This window comes from Podarcis filfolensis (genome assembly GCF_964270895.1).
Source record: "Podarcis filfolensis genome assembly, chromosome: 14".
Classification (NCBI taxonomy): domain Eukaryota; kingdom Metazoa; phylum Chordata; class Lepidosauria; order Squamata; family Lacertidae; genus Podarcis; species Podarcis filfolensis.
In genome coordinates this window covers 4,952,681-4,972,947 of record NC_139616.1, presented here as the reverse complement: position 1 = coordinate 4,972,947, position 20,267 = coordinate 4,952,681, and the positions used below count along the sequence as shown (strand labels likewise).

Genomic DNA, 20,267 nt, shown 5'->3' with positions numbered 1-20,267 from the left:
CAAGGAAGGCCCAGCCCAGCCTTTCCTCAAAACCCTGAGATCTTTAACTACTGAAATGAAACAACCTAGGAATGAACAGCTGATAGATCATGAACTCTGTCTAATTGAGCTACAATGGCGCTGTGGTCTAAACCACTGAGCCTAAGGCTTGCCAGTCAGAAGGTTGGTGGTTCGAATCCCCACGACAGGGTGAGCTCCCGTTGCTCAGTCCCAGCTCCTGCCAACCTAGAAGTTCGAAAGTACGCAGTGCAAGTAGATAAATAGGTACCGCTCTGGCGGGAATGTACTCGCGTTTCTGTGTGCTGCTCTGGCTTTGCCAGAAGCGGCTTAATCATGCTGGCCACATGACCCGGAAAAACTGTTTGCGGACAAACTCCGGCTCCCTTGGCCAGTAAAGCAAGATGAGCATCACAACCCCAGCGTCGTTTGCGACTGGACTTAACTGTCAGGGATCCTTTACCCTTTTTTCTACACAAGATCTAGAAAACTCTGTGTGTGTGTGTGTGTGTGTAAAAGGCATTTTAATTAACTGGTATACAATACTGTGCTTTGATTCTGGTTATATGTTGCAACATCTTTTTGACTGGAAATTTTTTGGGGGGCCACTGTGGGCAATGTAGTGCATAATCATTCTTTTCTTAGAAATTGTGGTTAGCAGTCTTTGACCACAGTACGTATACAGAGCTGTTCTCTGACTGTTTCTATTTCGTTTCCCAGCTAAATTAACCAGTGTACATCAATGAGGAGTCCAGGCATGTCTGTGTTTAAACAACAGAAAGTAGAGGACATTTATGAAATTGGCGAAGAGCTAGGAAGGTAAGCCTGAACTTTTCCTACTACTCTGTGCAAATGTCACATGCGAGCTCCCTTAGCCATTGGCTGCACTGCTGCGATGTCATGGAATGTTCACAAACAGATGCAAACTGTGCTGTTCTAACATTAGACAAAGTTTGTGGCAGTTTCAGTAAAATACATTGCATAGAGGTGTACTCCATTTCAACTTCTGGTTAAACACCAGTTGGTTTATGCATGAGGGCCAAAGAATATGTTACTTTAGTCACATGGAGGGTGTGTGTGTGTGTGTGAGAGAGAGAGAGAGAGAGAGAGAGAGAGAGAGAGAGAACAAATTGGGTTGGGGCCATGGTGTGAAGGGGAGGGGGCTTCAACCCTTTGCCCCCTGCTGCAGTCCTATTCTGCATCAGGGACCCACTGCCTGCTATCTGTATGGGGCCAGGTGTGTGGAAGCTCCCGTTCACTCCTGCTTACCTGTTTAAAAAGTCAGGATGAATGAACTGATATTAGTCTGCCTAGCTTTTCTCTGAAGCCATGGTCAGACATATTTCATCAAGGTTTGTGGTGGCTTTATCTTCTGAAGTAGACTTGAGCATGGCAGAATATGAATGCATAAACGTAGAGTAAATTAGTCATAATTTAAGAATCTTTGGGTCCCAACAAGCAAACTCTGTGGGACAAGAGGTATCGCTTGATATCTCACCTGTGGGAATGCACTCCACTGAATCAACTACATTTGAGGGGACTGGAATTCTGGCTCTTTGGTTTCCCATCTCTCATTCACAACCTGTGATATAACTTTGGCCTCAAGCAGTAGGGAATGCCTGTGTGAACTAGCCCCATGTTTCCTCCCCTGATGCGCAGGGACCCAGTCACAAAGGCCCACCTTAAGACGCGCTGTGAGGGTACAGGGCGTGACCGAGGCAAGCAGTCGCTTGCTTCATTCATACTTTCAGTTCTGTAAACAAGATTGTTTTACGTTGTTGTCAGGTCACAGCCTTTTCACTCTGCATCTGAAACTATTCAAGGTGCTGACAGGTGTGTCTGGTGGTTAAGGAGACTTATGTCAAGATACCTTCAGAATATGCATCACTTGCACGGAACAAAACAGGTTTTTGGTAAAACAGTTGTCAGGGATTATAAAAACCCGCTGCATCTTGTTGTTCTACAGGCAGAACTAAACTGCTACCCTACTGATCTGCCGCCATTTGCAGGAAGGGAGGGGCTGCAGCTTTCCTTTTCAATGCTGCTTATTAAAGATTTACTTTAGTCCAGTTATGTGTTGGCTGCTGTATAGACGTGACATGGCTCCTCCCTACTAAGCTTGCATCAGGGATGCTGATACCTCACTTTGGGGCGGCGGGGGGGGGGGGGGCTGATGTGGCCTTCAGTTATTTTCCCCTGTCTCCCCCAAGACACCGCTGCAAGAAGATTCCTTAAAAAAAAAATTTGACACTGCTCTGGTGTGGGTGGAGATGTTTATAGCTCTATGCCAGTGGTTTCAAACCAGTGTGCCGTGGAACCCTGGGGTGCCTTGAATGATGGTCGGGGTGCCACAGTCAACACTGGCCTCTGTCTCTCTTTCCTTCCTTCTCTCCTCTGATGCCTCTTGCATCTCTGCCTCGCAAAGGCTTGTGCAGCTTTTTCTTGCAGCAGCCCTGGCTACAAGATCCCCAAGCGAATGATACCAGGGGGTGCTGGTTGCCAGGAGCTGAGGCGGGCTTGGAGGAAGCAAGCAAGCGGGCGAGGGAGGCAAGCAAGCCAGCCCTTGCTGTTGGGAATGGACAGACAAGTGGGAGGCCAGGCAGGCAAGCGGGTGCTGCACTGGCCTTTCTTGTGCTTGCTGTATGCAAGGCCTGCCTGGGAGTTGAGTGCCTGGTGCCAAAGGGGAGCCCTTCCGCCATGCAGACCCAGCAGTGCCCGCTGATGTCACTGCTGCCTCCCAAGGTGAATAAGGTGCTGGCTTCACATTCACCTTGGGCCAGTCACCGTCGGGCTACTAAGGACGGGGGCATCCTCTGCCAGGCCCCTGTGGGGCATTGTGAGAAGGCACTTCTCTTGGGGGGGGGCAGCAGCAGTGGCTGCTGGGATAACTCCCAAGGAGAGGGGATGGGAGAGATGACTCTCCACAAGGGAGGGTGGAAACACTCCACAAGGGAGGGTGTTCAAAAATGGGTGACATAACTGGGCTCCTGAGCCCCACAGGAGTGCTGCAGAAAAAATGTAGTTGGTCAAGCGAACCGTGGACTCCAAAAGGTTGAAATCCTGTGGTTTGTGCAACCAAGAGAACAGATGTGGATGTGACCCTGTGGCCAGTTGGTTTAACTGGGGCTGATGATGGCCAAGATGCCAGGTCACAGAAGCAGCTTCTCTGTCATTGATTCTGTATTACTACTACTGCTGCTGCTGCTGCTGCTACTACTACTGCTACTGCTACTACTCTGGGCAAGTGAGCCCTGAGATCTTGGGCAGGGGGCAGGAGTTGTTCTGATGCTTCTCTGCCTGTGGCAGCTTCATGTTCCAGGCCAGCCCTCGATCAGATCCTGGTCCCTCTAAGCTTCATCCTCTCAGCCATGTATTTCGCACAGGACATCCCTGCTGAAGCTGTGGCAGGAAGTGCTCTTTCAGCTTGTAATCTTGCTGAGATGTCTGTCAGCATCTGATTCAGCCAAGTGAATCAGCCTATCAAAAATGAAATGGCTTATTTTTTTGCTTTTTTGCTTCTGAGTTTTCTGCTAAAAGCACCCAAGGTGGTGGTTGTCAATTAAACTGTTGTAGAATCTGCTCATTTAAGCACAATAAACTTAATTAAATAAAAGTATGCACTCCCCGCCAAAGCAGAGGGCTAGCCAGGAGAGATGATTGCCTTAATTTGATTTGGAAGGTGCATGAGCCATAATTAATTTCTTTCCAATAATATGATTTTTTACAACAAGTTTTCTAAAAATGTCTAAAGCAATAAACAACAATAAAAATTTGATTCTCGTTCCATTTCAGCAGCAGCCTTTGTCAACCTGGTGCTCTTCAAATGTTTTGGACTTGAGTCCTGCGAGGTTAGATGGATTCTCTTGGCCCTGATCCAGCTAATTCAGGGCTTTTCTGATGTCCTATAAAGCAGCAGAAAGAGGAATCAAAGCATCCTCTTTTGCCACTCAGGCAGTAAATAAAAAAATATTCCAGTGGCATGGCTTCTTGAGGCCCAATGTTTATGGAATAATTGCTTTTGCCATTGCACTAATATTTTGTAAATATTGACAACTTCTCTGAGTAGCTGATAGCTGATTTTTACAGTGTCTGGAATGAAAAGTCAGGAGGGTTGTGAATAGCGGCAGTAGCAGCAGCAGCATTGAAATGACTGGTGCTTGTGCCTGGGAGCTTGACATGATTTGTCAGCTCTGGACACGACTAATGCCTTGGGATCTAAAATCATCCTCCAGCCCCGTCATCAAGTCCCGTCTACCTAGAAGTCCTTATTTGGCAGCCATGCCAGTGGCAGACACCCAGAGGTTCTGTAATACTTTTGGGGGGTTAAGCTTTTGCTGACGAGTTGTTTGTGATAAAAGGGAGGGTGTGTCAGTTGCTGTCATAAGCACTGTGCCCTATGTTTGACAAATTGATGTTCCCTTAGCTCTGAAAAGCAGAAATCCTATTACAGGACAAAACTTGCTCCATGGCCAGTTCAGACATTTTGGCGCCTGAGTTGGTAAATTGTAATGGGACACCCCTCTCTCTCTCTCTCTCTCTCTCTCTCTCTCTCTCTCTCTCTCTCTCTCTCACACACACACACACACACACACACAGAGAGAGAGAGAGAGAGAGAGAGAGAGAGAGAGATTAATTTACTTGTATAATTAATTTGTAGCCCATCTTTCTTCTACAATGGAGCTCAGGATGGTGATGGTGATGATGATGATGATGATGATGATAATAACCCCACCCATCTGTCTGGGTTTCCCCAACCACTCTGGGCAGCTTCCAGTAGAATATAAAAACATAATAAAACATGGGAGTTCCCATCTAGATACTGACTGTCCCGAAACCTACTTATTTTCAGTAGAGAGTTAATGGACTGTGTGCCTTGCATGGGGGACTCTGGGCTTGCACAGGCCTTGGGAGCAGAGGGGGACAGTGAGTGAGACAGGAGCTTCAGCCAATGTACCCAGCTAGCTGCCTGTGAGGCTGTTTGAGAGAAAAGGAAGCACCTGTGTGGATCGGGACCTGGTAGATAATACATACATTGCATATTCAGATATGTAATACATAACTAAATTGCTGCATAGTGCTGTTATCAGTTAGAAGTGATTAATAATATGTAATAAGAGAAGGAGATGTTGTTGTTTTACTCTACATATTTTCCAAGTTAATACACAAAACATAATTACTTTACAACAAGATTAATGCATCATGCAGGGCATTTATTATCTGTGTTTAAGTTTTCTCACGCCTGTTCAGCCAGGAGTCCCATATTAAGTAATAAGTTGTTCTCTGCAGTACATGATCTTCATATCTCTCAACTAGGCGTTCACCTGTAACTAAAATGAGATCCCTATTTTCAGCCTAATGAGCCACGCCATGCGTAGATGGGGATATCATCCCAACTGCGGTACATCTGCAGTAAAGCAAAACCTTTGTGTGTGGAAATCGTATTCTAATTCAGTGCTTCTGATTGCTGGATTTGCTGGATCTTGGATGGTGCAGAGCTGACTTGGAAAACATGTGAATCTCCAGAAGTTGTTGTATTCCAGTTCCCATCAGCCAGCCTGGGCAATGCTTGGAGATGATGAGAACTGTAGTCCATCCACATTTGGAAAACACCAGGTTCCTTCTTCTCCTGCTCCCACACAGTAACTGATGCCGAATTGACTGGGATCCCTTTTGGGTGGCTTCACTCTTTGGATAGTAATATAAATCAACTTGGTGATCTTCAGTGCTGTTGAAGGGGAGCGAATGAAACTTTGACCAGCGATGTGTAATACACGCACAAGTGAGATTGTTGGGTAAATATTGACCTGGCAAACCAAAAGTGGAGATAAGTGTGACATATTGCTGAAGGGAGGAACTGACTGAGGGAAGATAAGGCATGAGGCCATGTTAGAGCACAGTTTCCCTGCTGGGGATCAGAGAATGTGAAAGCAGCGAGAGAAAGTTACTGTGAAATGTACAATCACAGCTCGACTTTATGGGTCCTTTGCTTGGATGAAGAATTCATTCAAATGATTGCCAACAAACACAAAGCTTTACAGCAGGGGGTGGGGAACACTTTTCAGCCCAAGGGCTGCACTCCCTCATGGGCTCCCTCCCACAGGGACCGCAGGCCAATGGTGGGCGGGGCCAAAAGTAAAAGTGGGTGGAGCATCAGTTGTGTGACTCCTCACCTTTGCCCAGTAGGCTACATTCCAGCCATGCAAAAGTTCAAACACTTACACTCCAGGCATGCAGGATGATAATAATTTATTTGTACCCCGCCCATCTGACTGGGTTGCCCCAGCCACTCTTGGTGGCTTCCAGAATATATAAAGACATAGTAAAACATTAAACCTTAAGAAGCTTCCCTATACAGGGCTGCCTTCAGATGTCCCCTTCAGCAGACATTGTCACGGTTCAGTGACGCATTTGCAGTCATGCAAGTGCAGTTTAGGAGGCTGTGGAGCAGGACCAGTGAGGGCGTGATTCTGAAGGGAATCCTGAGGGCCTGATAAGCTTGATGAGCTGCATTTGGCCTCCCCCCTCCCTTGCAGAACAGCATGAGCGAAAAATGACAATATCCCTGCTCTTGACAATAAAAAAAAAGTGGGCCTGGGATGGATGTGAGTCAATGCGATTCCACACAAGCTGATTTGGCATTTCTGGCTGTCCTGTGCTCATATGCTTTTCCACCATCCCATTTGTGTGCACTGCTTTTATGAGCTACTTCCACTTCCATGGAAACCTAATCTGCCATTTCACCCAAGCCAACCAAGTATGGTTTGTGCCAGACCTTCAAACTAGGGTTTTGAAACAGCTGACATTCCACAGGATAAGACTTCAAGTCCCTCCTCTCAATAGCTAGTCAGTCATCCACAGTCAAGAAAAATCTGTCTCATATTGAGGAAGCATCTGTGGCTGAGGCTGAGCGGATTGGCAGGGTGTGATATTCATGGGAGAGGCAAGGGCAAAAGGATACTGGCCCAAAGGTTTCATTGAATCAGCATTTATTGCAGAGAACAAATCTGTAGAAGCGCTTTTTGAAAATGGTCATGTCTCTGGGTAGAAGGGTTCTCTGATGGAGGACAGTGTGCGGGGAGCATTATCCATCGTGTTGCTAGGGCAAGCTGAATGTTTTGCACTTCCACATTTGTATCTTAAAAAATAATAACAATTGGAATCCACACTGTTGCCTGGACCTTTCAGCAAAAAAATGTCCTTCCACATCCATCAGCCCTCATGGGAGCTGTTTTCCTGCCCCACAGGTGCTGGGTGGGGCTGTTTTTGTCACAGAAGCGTTTTTGTTGAAAGGAAAGGCAGCCTTTGAGACACAGAATGGGCAGCGCTGTTCGAGGTCACTTGCAAGTGTGCCGTGCCTCCGGGCAGTAGCATCATCACAACAAAGGAAAGCAATTGTTGCCTGTCCCTATGGAAATGGTTGATCTTTTGGTCATTTATTTTAGCTCCCTGTCTGCTCAGAAGCCACATCAGGAGAGGAGGGAAGGAACGGACAGTTCCTCCAAGCAGCCTTCTGAGCCTTGCAGGGCTTAAAAGAATGGTGCCACAAGTGAGCAAACTGAAAACATTGCTTTCAGTAGGACTGAACGGAAGGCCCCCTCCTCAGTGTCATGATCTACCAGAAGCACTAGCTTCTCCTCCCACCTCCGTGGTGGGTCTATGATCCTCTGAATGACTCCTGCTTTTAGAAATAGTTCAGCGCGCCTGTGATATCTTGGGCCAAAGGCTCTGGGGGACTGAACTGTTTGATAAAATAGTCAGGGCTGTCATGAATGACATGAGTGCAGTCCCACTTATAGCATTTGGCGCTGAGCAAAAATGTATCTGTTTGCCCAGGCCCTTTCCAGGTCATAAGATTTTATTCTGTTGGATGATCCATAGCCGGCCCTGCCGTTCTAACAGTTCTCCAGGCTCCTTGTTATCTTAGTTGCCTTCATTAACCTTTTGGGCCAGAGGGCACTTTCGGAAACTTTAAGAAATGGTCATAGGTGGTACAAAATACCCATTTCACCAGAGAAAAAAACTAGTGGTGCTCAGAACCTCCTGTTTCCCCCAAACAGAGAAAACACTTCTACACACTCCCGAATGAATAAAACAGACACAATCAGACAAGCCCCCCACTACCACCAAAAAACAAAAAGGGGGGAAAGCAAGTAAAAAAAATGAACACTTAGTTTGGTTTGGTTTTGAATGGTGGTCACCAGGGGGCAGGGTGTCTGAGGCCCCTTTGGTGCCCTTTTGTTGTATGATGTCTTTTGATTGTTTGAACTTCTTTTTATAGTAGCTAGTCTTTTATAATGGTGTACTGAACCCCACCCTGGAATCTATTAATTAAGGGCGGGACAGAAGCCTCCTAAATAATTTAAATTAATGTAAATATTCTGCTTGAATGGATACAGAAGATGTAGCAAAGCCTCTGAGTGCCCTTGGGACTGGAGGGGTGGGGTGGGGGCACAACTCCTTCTTTGCCCCTCCAGCTGCAATAGAAACCACCTTTCTGAAGCTTCTTGTTTGCACCTCAGGGGAACCACCCCCCCCTTGGCACCAGCCACCCCTTTAAATTCTGCCACCCGCTTCCAAGCGGCAGCCGCTTTCCAGTTTTCTCCAGGACTTAAATGTCACACACACACACACACACACACACACACAGAGCTGCACCCCCCTTGTATCTGTGTGGCGTCAAAGGCAGCTGCTTGTCATTCCAGGCATAATTGCTCTGGCTCCCTTTCTATCTTTAGGAAAGCTATGCAGTGAAACAGGAACTACCACGGGACAAGAGGAAATTAACTCTGGCTTTGCTGAGGAAAACCCCAAACAACAACAAAAACCAGTGGCCACCGGGGAGGGAGGTGTCACCTAGTCTGTCTCTAAAAGGCAGCTGTTAGCAGGCTGCACTTTCCACACACTCACTTTCTCAGTCAGAGGGCACAAATCTGTTGTTGCTTGGAGCCGGTACTTGAAGTGAACACAGCAGGTGGGAGGGGTGTGTGCAGATGACATGGCAGGCCACTTTAGGAGTGTGTGTGTGTGCATTACAGCTGCTATCATGGACTGGCTGGGTCCAGAGGAGCGATGGGAGGCACCAGCTGGGGAACCCCCAAGGGAAGAAGGCCCAGAGCCCAGGGAGGGGCGGTGGGATGACAGCGAGTGATCAGAGGGAGAAGAGGGAGCAGACTGGGAGGAGGAGGTGTCAGAAGCTGGAGAGGTAACATGGTTTAGTGATCAGGTAGAGGCTGTGGCAGAGGGCAGTCCAGAATCAGAGGCAGAAGTGGAGGCTAGAGAGGAAGGGGGGGTCAAGAGACAGAGATGAAGCAGGCTGCTGAAGAAGCCATGGGGGTCTCCCCTTCCTGCTGAGACCAGCTCCTCGTCCCCCTAGTCTTCTAGAACCCTAAAAGGTATGAAGAGGGAGGAGCAAAGAGAGATAAGACAATAGAGTCTCCAATTGCTTGGGAAGGACCCAAAGGATGTGTAGACTTGGGCAACTGCATCATAGCAGCAAGTTCTATCAGGGCGAGTTGCTGTGCTCACTAAGCCTGGCCTCCTGAGTCGAACTCATTTCCTTGAATAAAGAGTTAACCTCATTGATGCTGTGTGATTTATTGCTGACCTGCTCCTGACACCTTGCTCCTGACAGCTGCAGTGACAAGCTCGTGTCCTCCAACAGCCCTCATTGACCAGGGAATGCTCAGGAAGGCAGGGCCCCACTCTGTTCCTTTTAGGAATACCTTAAGCTGGGCTGGTTTTCCTTACACCAGAGCTTTCCAAACTTCTCATGTTGGTGACACAATCTTTAGACATGCATCATTTCGTGACACTAGCAAACCAGAGGTTAAGCTAACCCCTTTCCAGACCCAGGAGGAGGGTGAGGAGTGTTTGTGCGACCTACACACTGCAGCCGACACACTAATGTGTCACACACACACAGTTTGGAAAGTTCTGCCTTACATGCTGCTCCACAGCTTCATCTTTGAGTATTCGTTTATTACTACCAGCTTAGTAGTTTAGTGGCATATTCTCCTTCAGAAGCCAGAGCAAGGCAGGCTGTGACACTGTAGCTGAACGTCTAAATAGCTTGGGCTGCCAACTTTTCAAGTGACTTCTGCGGCTGTGCTCTGCAGCTCCCTCTGTGTGTGCACGCATGATGCTGAACATTTATTTTTATTCTGCTTGTACTAAGAGCAGGATACAGCAAATTTATGCCATCATACAATAGAACCATCAAGCACAAGTACCACTAAAAGCCAATTTCGTTGATCTATGTGTTTTGCTGTTAAAGGCACAGCTGCAAGGGCTGGTTAAAAAGTTGGCAACCTCATGTGCAGGAGGCTGAGATGAGCATTTTTCCAGTTTGTAATAGTAGAAAGACTGGGAATAAAGGTGTGACCTGGTGTATTCTTGTTTTGAGTGATTTTTTCCTGTATCTGTTTGCTGATAGTCTGGAGTTCTTCCCTCCTTATTCGTAAAAGTGTTGTTTAGCGTATAGGATGTTAATCATTGTTTTATTGATTTCTAGAGAGTCAATTTCCCTTCTTTTTTGAGTTTAAGGAGTTTTTTGGCTCCTGTTTGTTTATAGTGTATAGAGGGTCATAATTTATTGTGCTAATTTACCAATTTTTGAGGAGGTTTCTTTTTTAAGGGATGCTGTCTCCTTGATGAAGGCTCCTCTGGTGACTACTTTCATTGTGTCCCCAAGGAGGGGGGTTGTTATGTTGCCCACATCATTGTCCTTAAATTAGTTTTGGAGAGTTTTCAAGAGACACTTTCTAGCTAGTTGGTTGTGATAGGATGGGGCTGAAGGACCATGATGGGGCAGTTTCTGTTTCCACTCCTATTTTGAGGGTAACTTCTACTGGGGCATGGTCTGTGATTTTAATGTTACTAATGTTTGCTGTTTCTACCAGGGGAATCAGGCCTTGTGTGAGCAGAATACTGTCCAGTCTGGATATTGTGCTGTGGCATCTAGACTGGAATGTGTGGCTGGTGTCTCCTGGGTTCTTTTCTTCCCAGATACCATAAAGGCCTCCATTTCTTAGCATTTTCAGTAGTTTGTAAGAGTCTCTAGTTGTCCCTCTGAGGAAGGTTGCCCAGGGGGTTGTAGGATGCATGTCTTCAGGGAGGTGCCTCTCATATTTAGGTTGAGGTCACCTCCTAGGGTTGCTTTCCCTTTGGAGAAGGAAAGGAGATTGTTTAGTGTCTTCTTGTTTGGAGCATATATGAAGCCAATTGTCAGTTTAGTTTTGCCATCTAGTATCCCTTTGGCGAAAACAAATCTGCCTCTTTTGTCTTTTTGCACCGTTGTGGCTTTATAAGGTAGGTCTCTACTGAGTACTATGGCTACTCCATGGGCCTTTCCTGAGCCAGGTACCACCCATTGTTGACTGAAGCGGGGTTCGCTCAGGAGTTTGCTTCCTTTGCGCGGGTTGTGTATTTCCTGTAGGAAGGCAATGTGTGTTTTCATGGTGTTTATGTACGAGGTGATGTGTTTTCTTTTGATAGGGCTTCCTAAGCCCCTCACATTTAGTGTAATTGCTTTTAAGCTCGCCATCTCACTTATCTACCTTATAGGATGATTCCCTGCCAACCCGTCTGGGTTGCCCTGTGTCTCTCACCTTGTATTGTCTATCGAACCCAGTGTGTTGTGCTGACATATAATGTGGTGGGTGGGGGAAAGGGGGTTAGAGTTAGAGATGGGCTGAGGATTGGGCTGTAGGTTATAGAGGGTCACCTATATGTAGTTATATAGGTGTTTGTTTGGAGTAGCTTGGACCATTTGGCTCCCAGCCGGTTGGTCCTGTGTCTCAGCGGGCATGGAGGGCCTTTTTTGAGAACAGGCCACCCCCCCTTTCACTTGCGATAGGGGTCAGTCAGTGAGCCGTGTCAAGTGCCTTTGTGGCACAAGATTTATAAACAATGTTGTCAGTATCATTAATAGCATTATTGGTTTGTTGAGGTATAAGGTAGGGATGTGAGTAGTGGCATGCTCTGGCACCACCATTATGTTAGTTATTTGTCAGATTTTAGCCTGTTTGCTGGTTGTTGTATTGGGGTGGGGGCTGTTGTTTTAGTTCATGGGTTGGCAATCTAAGGCCCGGGGGCCGGATCCAGCCCAATCGCCTTCTAAATCCAGCCCGCGGACGGTCTGGGAATCAGCGTGTTTTTACATGAGTTTCTCAGGGAAATTGCGGAAGCGGATGTTGCAGCGTCTGCTGCAGTCTTCTAGGCCTGCTAGTTTAATTCTCACTTCCATGCTTTCTCTTTCTTTGCGGTTGTCCGTATCAGCTAATTTGTTTTTCAGACATGTGTTTTCCTCTCAGAGTTGCTCTATTTGTTTTAGTTGCATCTGGTTTTCTTTTCCTAGAGTGGAGATGGTGACAGTGAGGGTTTCCACTTTGGAGGTCAGGTCGCTGATTATTGTCTTCAGGGGAGTCACTGTTTTCTTCAAAAGTTCTGCTATTCTCAGTTCAATTTCCCTCAGGTCCCTTTTTGATGTTGGGCAGTTGTCATCATGGAGGATGTTGCGATCTCTTTGTCATTCGCCATCTCCTTGGTTGGTGCCATTTCAATTGTCTTGGTGGCCTAGTCTGTGTATTTTTGAAGTGGGGGGATGTTGTGGTTCGGTGTTTTGGTGTGGTGGTTCTTGGATGTTGTGGCATTATAGAGTTGTACAGGCATTGTTGATTGATGGCTTTCTTCAGAGCGTCAGGGTTAGGCGGCCATTTTTGTTGCATCTGGGCTGTGACTTAAGGACTTCTCTTGGGTCAACGTTGTTGTCTCAGCTCTGCGGTATTAGCCCCTTCTCATGCTAAGTAGCCATAATATGCATTTGTTGGGTTTGGCTGCTAATATCCCACAATGTTCACATGCTCAGCATTTCTGCTTCCTAAAGTCCAGATGAAGAGGGGAGCTGAAGCCACTCCTGAAAGCCACTCCCTTCCCCCCACCCTTGATTGTGGATCAGTGTGCTTCTGCTCATGATGTGTTTTTCTACAGACTTGCTATTTTTGCCTCAGTTAGATGGAGAAAGTGCACTCTGTCCAGGAAGCCAGGTTATGGAGGTGGACGTATTGCTTTCAGAGTAAGCATTACACAGAGCCTGCTCTCTCTCCTTCCCCAAACCTTTCCATGCTGCTCCAGTGCTGGACCTGTATATATTGGATGCTTCACCCTCCGTTTCTACTTCCTCAGCCACCTTGAGTGTCCAAACAGCCTGCTTGCTTCTGTTTGGTCTTGTCCCAGTTAGAGTTCAGCCAGTAGCCTAGTTTGACTGTGCTCTGTCTCCAGGACTAGGAGGGAAAGCAGTGAAGATGAGCAGGGCAGTTTTCTAGTGTGTGAGTGAGTAACCAGAATATTTATTTGTTTGCCCCTTGGGCATTTTGCTGAGATCACCAGCGAAAGATCACCAGCAAGAAATAAAGATTACATTGCAGATGGTGAGTGCCTGGTAGCTGTCTTTTTAGATCACTAAATGGAGGTTGGTGAGTCCCGTCCCCGCCCCCCCCCCCAGCTTGTGGTGGAGCAGCTGAACATGCCCTTTGTCCATTTATCTGCAAGCGAAGAGGGAGGAGGGCCCATGAGAAGAAAATTCCCAAAGTTCCTGCCCTGCGCATCACATTTTATCAGCTTCCAAGCTGAGAATAATTTGACAAGTTCTTTAAGGATTGACCTGCAAATGCACACACTCCCGCCTTCCCTCTCGTCTCTTCACTTTGAGCAGCTGCTTCTGAAATTCATTAAACCAGGATGCTGTTTGGTGTCAGGGGAATCTTCCAGGCAGCTCCACTCCTTCCTCTGTCCTGCTATGATTTGGGGGCTTGTGCAAAGGTGAGGTCCAAAGCAGGACCACGTACTTCACAACAGGGATGATGCTGTCATCTTCTTAGGCACTGTTTGTTGATCCTGCGCATGCCAAAGAAATAAGCATGTTCTCTGAGAGAAGCCCAACAAATCAGCTGAGTTGGGTATGTGGGTGTCTCAAACTTTCTCCCCCAGGATATAGCTGAACTAACTGTGGGTGCAGGAGGGCAAGGATGGACTTTCAGATATTGTTGGACTTCAACACCCATCATTCCTGACCACTGACTGCCTGTTAGCTGGGGTTGATGGGAGTTGGAGTCCAACAATTACATTTGAACAGAACCTTTCACAAGAATAATTCAAAAAGCAATCATGTACAAGGTAAATATTTGCACAGGAAAAGGACTGAATGCCTTCCTTTACTTGTAGAAGTCTGTTAAACTATAAAATAGCTTAGTCTTCACCCTCACACATCCATACATTACTCGTTTATGATTTATTGTTAACGTTTGTTTCTTTTTATGATTCATATAGTCCAATAAATTCCAAGATGAAAAACTAGAAAAGTTGTACATGCATACACACATATATAGATACATATAAAAATGGACAGAAATAAAAGTGATAATAAAGTTCACTACACTGATGCAAAATGTCAAATTAATGCTGATTTACACTCATATGCAAAAGGAAATGCAAATAATTAATTAAACACATAAAAAATGATAGCAGAGACTTAGGCCCCATCAGCACTATACATTTAAAGTAGTATCATGCCACTTTGAACAGTTATGGCTTCTCCCAAATAATTGTGGTTTGCTAAGGGTGCCGGGAGTTGTTAAGGAGACCTCTGTTTGCTTTGCAGAGCTACAGTTCTCAAAATGGTTTAACAACCAGTCTCTCTTCCCCAGAATTGTATGTCCTAACTGCTCTTAGCACCCTTAACAAACTACAGGAATTTCCCAGGAATCTTTTTAGGAAGCCACAAGTGTTTAAAGTGGTATGATACTACTGTACATTAAATCCATAGTGCCGCTGCGGCCTTGACATTTTACAAGACTCCTCGCAGTGTGTATGGATGAATGTTTTTCTGAGTCCTGTTACACTCGGAGGCAGGTCTGTGCAGCTGCACTAGCTAGACTGAGAAGTTGTGGTCTGTCCCAGAAGAGCCACGTGAGGGATCATAGCTGAGTGGGCTTCCCACACTGGAGTCCAACATTTCTTCTGCTGCACAAACAAATGTGGGGATCAAATTCCTGTCTCATCCTTAAACAAAATTGAAGATACGGAAGGGAACAAAATTCCTGCAAGTTCCAAAGTCCTATGGAAGCACCTTATCAAACACAGAAATTCTTGGAATCGTCTGTTGCAGTTGTAATATTACCATACTAATACCTCTCAAGTATTCTGGCTTCATCCATAGACTGAGGAATAGGCTAAGCCAGGTGTGTTGGTTTCAGGTGGAGCTGCTCTGCCACATTATCCAGCCAGCTGGGAGATGTGGGTGATACTTCGAAGCAGTGCCCCTAGTTGACAATTTGGCATCAAATGACGATTTCAGATTCACACCAAACATCAAGCCTACCTCAATCTTAAAAACAAATCTTAGATTTTGTTTCCCACAACCCTTTGCCGTGTTGGAAAGCTAAAGAAGAACTTTGTTGTCTCCAAGAAGAACAGTACAGCACTGAAAACCCAACTCCACCCAGATACGCTTAGGTCCACTGCCACCTAGTGCCTAAACCATATAATAACATTATCCACACAGTCTGAATTGATGTAAGGAAATTTCATGTGTTCCTAAAGCTGGAGAATGGAGTTACCCAGGGAAGAACCTCAGTGGAAGATCTTGGCAATTGGACACATTTGTATGGAATCAGACAATTCTTTAAATACCCAGATCCCAAAATGTATAGGCAGATCCTTCGCCTGGTCCATAATCCCCCAGCGCTCGATGAAATGGTCTGGAATGACACTGCAGATTATAACCCATCTTTGTGTGTAGATCAGGCTAGCAATCACAGAACTAAAATTAGTGGTTGAGGGTCCGTACCGCAATCCTAAGGCATTCCAGGCCATGTGAAGGTCAAGTGTGAGCCTTATCTCTGGATTTCTGGGCTTTTATGGACGTGTGAGAGACTTTAGACCTGACTTTGGCTGTGGTCTCTCTGTTAATTATGTAATACTCTTAGTATTACATTGGGAAATATGGCATTTAATTGCAGGATATGCCACATAATATATGCCCTCTGCATACATATACTGTAATTACTATACATGTAATGTGTTTAATGACAGAGGGAAAGTTTATAGCTCAGAGGTTCTGCTGTGTAAACAAAACCGTGTAATTTTAATCAGTCTGGAATTCTGAATGGGATTCTGTTGAGAGGTGCCCTAGGGAGGATTTTCTGCATCCTGAATGGTACAGCCCCTGCTGGCACTAGGTGACAGGAGGAGGACAAAAAAAACCATTCCCTGAACTTGGAGAAAGCTCTCCTCAGGCTGCTTCATCTTCTTGATGAGCAGATTTTCTACCTGCAGATCTGAATATGTGGATTATTCCAAACAACATGTAGAATGTCTGCCTGTGAGTCGAGTTACGGATGCAAAAGGAGGAAACCCTTCATATTTCGCTGCATCCATTCACCTGAAACTGTCGCAGAATTGCTTCTGTGGTGCAACCTCACAGGATTGCTGTGAGAATTTTTTTAAAAAGGGGAAAAAGGCAGGGCGAAGAACCACACATACCACTGTGAGCTGTCGGGAGCAAAGATGGGATATAAATGCATAATAAATAAGTAACAATCAATCAATTAAGCACAGTTATATCTTTCTTCAAATTCTTTCTCCAGGCTGGCCTCTTCCCTGTAGTGGAGTGGTAAATAATTGTCGTGACACCCCCCCCCTCCCACCCCTATCCTGGTACTTTCACCCACAGTGTCCCATAATGCAGGAAGCTGTGTTGACCCATCCCCTAACTTTCTCTAGGTCAAGTATCTTCCACCTTTTTTTCAGAGCCAGGACCTGCTTTTGACCCAAACATCCATTTTAATGTATTTTTAATCTTTGTTGGAAGCCACCCAGAGTGGCTGGGGAAACCCAGCCAGATCGGCAGGGTACAAATAAATTATTATTATTATTATTATTATTATTATTATTATTATTATTATTATTAGACCCATTTCGTGATCTTTTACCACATATTAATGTGATAGTAATGCTCCTGTTGCGACCTACCTTGCACCAGGCCACAGGCCTACTTGTGGGTCCCCACACCCTACCACCACCAGTTGAAGGCTAGTGCGCTGGATCATAAACAGTAGTAAAGCAGTAGTAAAGCTTGGAAGCCTCTTTATTTCCTTCTCAGAGCAGGTGGAGCTCATTGACTGCCCTGCTACTGCTCCTCCTCCGGCACACAGTGCCATGACTCTTTCACAGAGCTGCCCGGTCCTGCATTCTCCCTCCATGGTACCTGCTACACCTTTCACAAAGCCTTTGGCTTCAAACCCGTGTCCCCAACCTCAAATGAAACAAAATCTAAGGACACATATCTCCGCTGCATCTATGCCCCATTGCAGTTTTCTTCCCCACTGTGAACATTTAGATTGTAAGATCATCTGGGCCCCTCTGTTTTGCTTATGTTACTCTCCAATGCAACATTCTTTTCCCCCCTTTTTAATTTTTATTTTATTTTATTTGCTCAACACATAACAAAAAGGACAAAATAAACCATCAGTCGCGCCTTACATAGAGAATTAATATAAATTTCATAATCCATATACTGTAATGGCCTCTTCTTTTTAAACCTGACTTCCCATCTACTACATAAATCAAATTACCGTTCTTTGTTGCCAATACATGTTATTACTGTCATCTCAAATCAATTCAAAATATGTTACGTCATATAACTAGTGAACGATATTGCTGGAATTATTCAAATGCCGCTATGGATTTTAAGTCAGTATTATTAATTTTCAAATATATTTTAAATACTTCCCATTTTGAAATGAATTCTTTTCTTGGTTTGTTCTTTAATTTTTCGGATAGGCTGTCTAATTCAGCATAGTCAATCATTTTTTTGACCCACTCTTGTCTTGAGGGAACTTTTTCACTGTTCCACATTGTAGCTATAAGAACCCTCGCTGCCACCGTTACATAGAGAAAAATATCATTATTTTTTTTTAGGAACGTCCGTATCAATAATACCCAGTAAGTTTGCCTCTGGCTTGAAGTTAAAGGAGATTCTTAACATCTTTTTGAGTTCTAAGTGGATATCCACCCAGAACGTTTTGATTTTATTGCATTGCCACCATACATGATAAAAGGATCCTTGTTGTACTCCACATCTCCAGCAGTTACTTTTTACTCCTTTATACATTTTGGCTAGTTTCTGAGGTGTTAGATACCATTGCTGTTGCATTTTTAGGAAGTTCTCCCTGATGGTGTAACAGGTACTGTAGTAAATTTCCAATTCTTCTTCCAGAGATTTTCCCGTTGGGACATTGATATAACTTATCCAAAGTCTTGTGACCACTTTATCATTGATGCAAGTGACCTCCTCCTCCTTGACTTCCCAGTCAAGGAGGAGTCGGTATCTCTCCAGTGCAACATTCAATGTGTTTTGTGCTCTATAAATGCAAAATAATAATCGGCCTTCCCCAAGCTGGGTCTGATGGGAGGTGTAGTCCAAAACATTTGGAGGGCGCCAGTTTTGGGAAAGTCTGCTGTAAAGCATCATGTGAATTAGGCCTCTTTTCCTCGCCTGTCTTGGGTTTATTGCCTGGAAATCGTGAGAAGGCCATCTCTCTCTCTCTCCTCCAACACCTGCTCTGCATTCAAATCATACCTTGTGTTGAATGTACGAGAGGAAGACAGGAAGCGGCAAAGTGATCTCATCCACACTGTACTTTATGTGGAATTCTCTGCTTCCTTCCTCTGCTAACTAATTACTTCATACCTGGATCTGAGGGGGCTTCCATCACACGAAAATACTAGAGGATGCAGAGCTTGTTTCCTTTTTCTGAGCTATGGAGGAAATACTAAAATTGGTGGTTGAAGAATAACCTTGAAATGCAGCAGCTGCGGTCAGGTCAGGCCAGCTGACATTTAAGAATAGTCTCAAGTTGTAAAAGTTTGTAGCGTGCTAAAACATTTGCAGTAAATAAAGGCATTTGACAGGGAGGTGGGATAATCCCTCCTGTAACTTTTAAGGTTTTTTAAAAATTGCGTTTGTAGACTTCATAACTCTGCAATCAGTTTTTAAAAAAATTGTATTAGGAGGTCTCCCCCTCCCGCCATATCAGGATTTCATAAAGATTTTTCATTTGTTTGTGAAGGTTTTATAAATTTCTATATAGTGTAATAAATAATGCAAACGTAATAGCAAAAACTAGCCAGAATTGCATAGCAAATCTGGACAGTTTACAAGTTAATACTTTAAAAGCCTGGGAGATTTATTTATTTTTTTAAAAAAATAAGTTTGCCTAGAGCCAAAAGGTACATTAACCCAAGGCTAACTTCTTGGAGCCCTGAAACTCTGAGCTAAGAAAACCCTTTTTATGCTAAGATTTCTTTTTATAGACAACCAAATAAGCATTATCGAAAGCAGACTCAAAGCTTTAAATCTTTGCCTGGTGCTTTGCTTTGGGTGCTCTGCCTCCAGGCTCAGAGGCAGTGATGCTTGAATACCAGTTGCTGGAACTCACAGGAGGGCAGAGGGCTCTTGTGTTCAGGTCCTGCTTCCGGGTTTCCTACTGGGATATCTGGTTGACTGCTGTGAGAACAGGATGCTGAACTAGTTGGGCCATTGCCTGATCCAGCAAGGCTCTTCTTACATTCTTATGTCTAGTTATCTCCCGCTTGGACTACTGCAATGCGCTCTACGTGGGGCTACCTTTGAAGGTGACCCAGAAACTGCAACTAATCCAGAATGCGGCAGCTAGACTGGTGACTGGGAGCGGCCGCCGAGACCACATAACACTGGTCTTGAAAGACCAACACTGGCTCCCAGTACGCTTCCGAGCACAATTCAAAGTGTTGGTGCTGACCTTTAAAGCCCTAAACGGCCTCGGTCCAGTAGACCTGAAGGAGCGTCTCCACCCCCATCGTTCTGCCCGGACACTGAGGTCCAGCGCCGAGGGCCTTCTAGCGGTGCCCTCACTGTGAGAAGCCAAGTTACAGGGAACCAGGCAGAGGGCCTTCTCGGTAGTGGCACCTGCCCTGTGGAACGCCCTCCCACCAGATGTCAAAGAGAAAAACAACTACCAGACTTTTAGAAGACATCTGAAGGCAGCCCTCTTTAGGGAAGCTTTTAATGTTTAACAGACTACTGTTGTACTTTTGTATTGTTTTACTGTTGTTAGCCGCCCTGAGCCCAGCTTCGGCTGGGGAGGGCGGGATATAAATAAAATTTATTATTTATTATTATTATTATTATTACTGTGTTGGAAGCTGCCCAGAGTGGGTGGGGTATAAATAAT

At 45.3% G+C, this 20,267-nt stretch overlaps 1 protein-coding gene across 5 annotated transcripts in view; it reads left to right on the top strand.

Moving 5' to 3' along the window:
* The window catches only part of DAPK2 (death associated protein kinase 2), a 63,425-nt gene that overhangs the window by 20,487 nt on the left and 22,671 nt on the right, over positions 1-20,267 (top strand). For all 5 annotated transcript variants that reach the window (XM_083586751.1, XM_083586752.1, XM_083586750.1 and 2 more), the window contains one exon: positions 718-816. In XM_083586751.1, coding sequence (XP_083442877.1) covers positions 740-816 — 77 coding nt within the window. In that variant the 5' untranslated portion in view covers positions 718-739. The remainder of the gene's footprint in view (positions 1-717; positions 817-20,267) is intronic.